The sequence below is a fragment of the Lupinus angustifolius genome, chromosome LG03, assembly GCF_001865875.1.
Source record: "Lupinus angustifolius cultivar Tanjil chromosome LG03, LupAngTanjil_v1.0, whole genome shotgun sequence".
NCBI lineage: Eukaryota > Viridiplantae > Streptophyta > Magnoliopsida > Fabales > Fabaceae > Lupinus > Lupinus angustifolius.
The window spans coordinates 2,173,089-2,177,167 of record NC_032011.1 but is presented as its reverse complement, the minus strand read 5'-3'; the positions used below and the strand labels follow the sequence as shown (position 1 = coordinate 2,177,167).

Sequence of the window (4,079 nt, the reverse complement as noted above, 5' to 3'; positions counted from 1 at the left end):
ACAAAACAGCAAGTAGTGTAACAGGACCATCCATATCCTTGAACATTCTACATGTCAGTGCTATGATCTTTCCAGCACTCACTAGCTCCATTATAATACACTTAACAAATAATCAAATGCTCCAAGTGTTACATATGTTAACAGTTTCACATAAGAAACTTATCAGTAGGAAGTAGGAAAAAGTATTCACATGATTTATGGCCACCTTTCCATTTATTATATCATATTATCATAGTTCATTGTAGAACAAAATAAGAATTTTTTTGTCAAGGATACTATAATATGAAGGCTTGGTTATTGTTGTTGATAAACTTCTCCGAAAATAAGTATAGCATCCACATTCCACAAGCAGGAGGATGAAAATAGTATTATCAGGAAAAACCTTCACATTTTTATTTCACAACCACAGAACAGAGTAACTCTCATGTACCACTATCATCAACTCTCCTCATAGGCTCATACCAGGGATTAAATACAAGATGCAATTGGTTTTTGGTCAATCAGAATTTACAAGGAGTGTGATCCATATATACATTATAAATCACAGTAAAAGGAATGCAATGAGCAGAACACACTGCCTCTATACAGAGTAAGGATGTTGAAGATCAAATACCGCGTCACGTATCTCCAGCTTCAACTTATGTGCTCTGATCCAGTGTATCACTCAGTGACTAAAACAAATGAATAATGGATTAGCAAATTCTTTCCATATTAACTCAAAATATGCATAAAAAAGCTAATGAGCCATAAGGTCTGCATAGACCAAACTTAAAAACTAGGAAAAGCAAGAAGCCCATAAATATCATTTAACCTTGAAGTTTTAAAGAAGTGAAAACAACCATGTAGATGAAGAGGGATGATATGGAGGGCAAATTCTATGACGAATTCAATCAACAAAAGAGGGGTACTCTAAGATTTAAAAAAAAGGATGATGGTTAAGGTAGCTTCTAAACCTTATCAGCTCAAACTTAATCCCCAAAATCAAAAATACTGACTTCCATCTAACTAGCATAGTTTTATGCATATTGCACAATATTTAAGCTGGAAAGGTTCCTATGGTAAAAATGGTAGATACAATAACACATGCCTAATTGCTACATAAAGTATACAAGTCTAACAACATTCTGTTTGAATTTCTAGAATTTCTATAATTTAGACACTTAATACCTTTTTAAGTTAAGTTTGAGCTAATAAGCAAGAAACAGCCTTGTAACTTCAATTTTATAGCGCATTAAAAGTCCCTTTGAGATTTATGGAGTTTCTAATGTATCATAGAAAGGGTGTTTGCAATACTGCCTCTTCCTTTACACACTAGCTTCAACTCAATTTCAAACCTCTCCACAAAATGGGGGTAAGTAGGTTAAGGTAACTAATGCAACCAACTAGGGAGAAAAGCACACAAAGTGTTTCATAGTGAAGGAAGGAGAACTCGACTAAAATGCAATGTCAATGATTTGACAAGGGGATCACATCTGCTATCTCAAAAATTGAGACACTACATGTGCCATTTGTTGTGATCGGTTGAAAAATATATATTTAAGTTAAAATTTAAATGTTTTTCTGACTAATCACAACAACTGACACATTTCTTGGGACAGAAGACGTGATCCCTTTGGCAAGAGCCACACATTAAGTTACATAAGAGATGTGTACAATGCAACTAACAAAGGAGTTGCCCAAGTGTAATCAGAAACAAACATGCAATTCAGCAGAATAATGGAAAAGATCAATGAAACATTTTTTTATCTAAAGACGAAATGGTTTATTCGTCGACCATAAATATGCAGATGAAATTGCAAACAGCCGTTTGATGGAAGAAACTAAAATTCTCACCTCAGGATAGCAATCTTGATGAGCAATTGTCTGGTTCTTTATATTCACATACACTCCACATGACACTGTCGCCTGGATTGAACATACAATATTTTAGATATAATCTTATATATCAAACAGGCAAAAACACTCACATTAATCACATCAATGAATGAAAATAATGAACATAACTGGATGACAAGTTCAACTCATCAAATATAAGACTTTGAGCAGATTGTAGAGTTATAGTTTCAGAATCCAAAGTAAAATAAATCTCAAACTAAAAATACAAACTTTAGGTTATTTATGCATATAACAGGAAAATTTTGATCAGTACCCACTAATGCATCTTCAAAGCAAATTAAAACCCAGATCCAAATTTTGTTGAAACCTTATAAATAAAAGAAATTGAATTTAAAAACAAAACAAAAGTGAAGTACCTTTAAAGGAACATTGAAGAAGAACAAACCAAGCTTCCCTTCAAATCGCGTGTTAGCATCAAACGGAATCACGCCCTTAGCAAAATCTTCAATCAAGTAGAAAGCATCATGTATAACCTCAAACCCATCCACACTAAGCGTAGCATCAATATAGGAGGAACCACGCGCCTTGATTTCACCGCCGCCGGAGGAGGAGACAGACCCTACCTCTCTGTTCCGGTACCCAACGGCGATGGCGAGGGAATCGTATGAAACGGAGAAGAAGTCTCTATTACGAGCTTGAACGGTTACGGAGAAGGAAATGTCGAGAACGGGTTTCGGTTTGGTTCGGATCGCGACCCGGTTGAGTCGGATCCGGGCGAGGTGGATTTTCGGGTCGGATGGGTATAGGAAGAATGTTGCGGCGGCGAGGATGAGGAGGGCGATGAGGGAGTAGAGGAGGCAGAAGCTACGGTTGCGGTGGCGGTGATAAGAGGGGAGGAGAACGACGACGTTTTGAGAAGGTGGGTAGGGGTAATTTGGGGAATTGGGGTTGGAGGGAAGAGGAGAGTAATCAATCTTCGCGCTCGTCCCCATCATGAATGATTTTGGACAAAGACTGTATCAATCAATGATACAATCGAACGCACTGAACAACTTGTTTGAGTTTTACTATTTTGCTTCTGAAGTTGATGGGTTGACATTTTTCTATGGGTGAGTTTTACCTAGGACTGGAAAAACGAATATAATTGAGTTCAATTAGAGCTCAACTTTGTACATTTCCATAAAGAGTTTCTCACCTCAAAACTTTATTCAAATTTGATATGAGTTAATTTTATAGTTTGATTAAAATTTGTCAATTGTTCGGTTCAGTTCAAGTTGATTCATTTGGACAATCAAATAATTAATTAATTTTTAAAAAATACTACAAAACGTTAATTATACATATAAATATAATTTTGCTTATATTAACAAAAATAAATATAAAAAATAATGCATGAATATAATAAACATAAAAAATAGTTTTTATATATATTAAATAATTATATCGAATCAGCTCATGAGTCTAATGAGTCAAACTGTATATAGCTCAAGTTCGACTCATTTGGTTCATGAACCAAGTTTATTGAGTTAAATAATAAGTCGAGTTTCAAACGAATATCGAGTTTGTTCAGTTTATTATCAACCCTAATTATATCTAGGATGTCATGTACCAAAAAAAAATAAAGGTGATTTTATGTAAGCATTTTTATCTTACACGTTCATATTTCATAATAGGGCAAAAGTCCAAACAAAAGAAAAACAACAAAGCGCTTAAAGAAATAACAAGCGCTTAAAGAAATAAATTTGCATTTAGAATATGACAATAAATTGTCTAGGGGTTGGATCGACTCACATAAAGTGTGAGGCAAGATTGATTATTCCATCTAGGTTTTTGTGGTTGCTAATATGAGGATGGGATGTAAGGGGTTAAACTTAGTTGAAAGAAATGTGTTGGTTATTCCATTCATGTCTGTTTTTTTATCATGGGTGGATTCTAGGTATTATAGGTTTTAATGATAACATATAATTGACGAGTGAATTAATCATATGAAGTTTGATAACTTGAATTGTCAAAAATGTGTGATGGTTGGGGATGATCGATGTATGTATGTGCTTTTGGTATAAGTGGGAGAATGTAGGGACTTCGAGTTAGATATTTTGTCGAGAAATTTAACTACTCCAAACTATAAAATATAAATCTAACCATAACATTAAATAGGAGCCGAATATAATTGTGTGACTAACATTATGTCACCATGACATGGTTTATTGAAGGCTTATATATTTTATGATATGGTAACTAAT

The 4,079-nt window shown here is 34.3% G+C and overlaps 1 protein-coding gene across 1 annotated transcript; it reads right to left on the bottom strand.

The window, feature by feature from the left end:
- On the bottom strand, positions 369-2,935 carry LOC109343000. Its single transcript, XM_019581098.1, has 3 exons — positions 2,253-2,935; positions 1,834-1,905; positions 369-671 (listed from the first exon to the last, which is right to left on the bottom strand). The coding sequence occupies exons 1-3, from the start codon at positions 2,829-2,831 to the stop codon at positions 639-641; spliced, it is 684 nt and encodes a 227-aa protein (XP_019436643.1). The 5' UTR covers positions 2,832-2,935; the 3' UTR covers positions 369-638.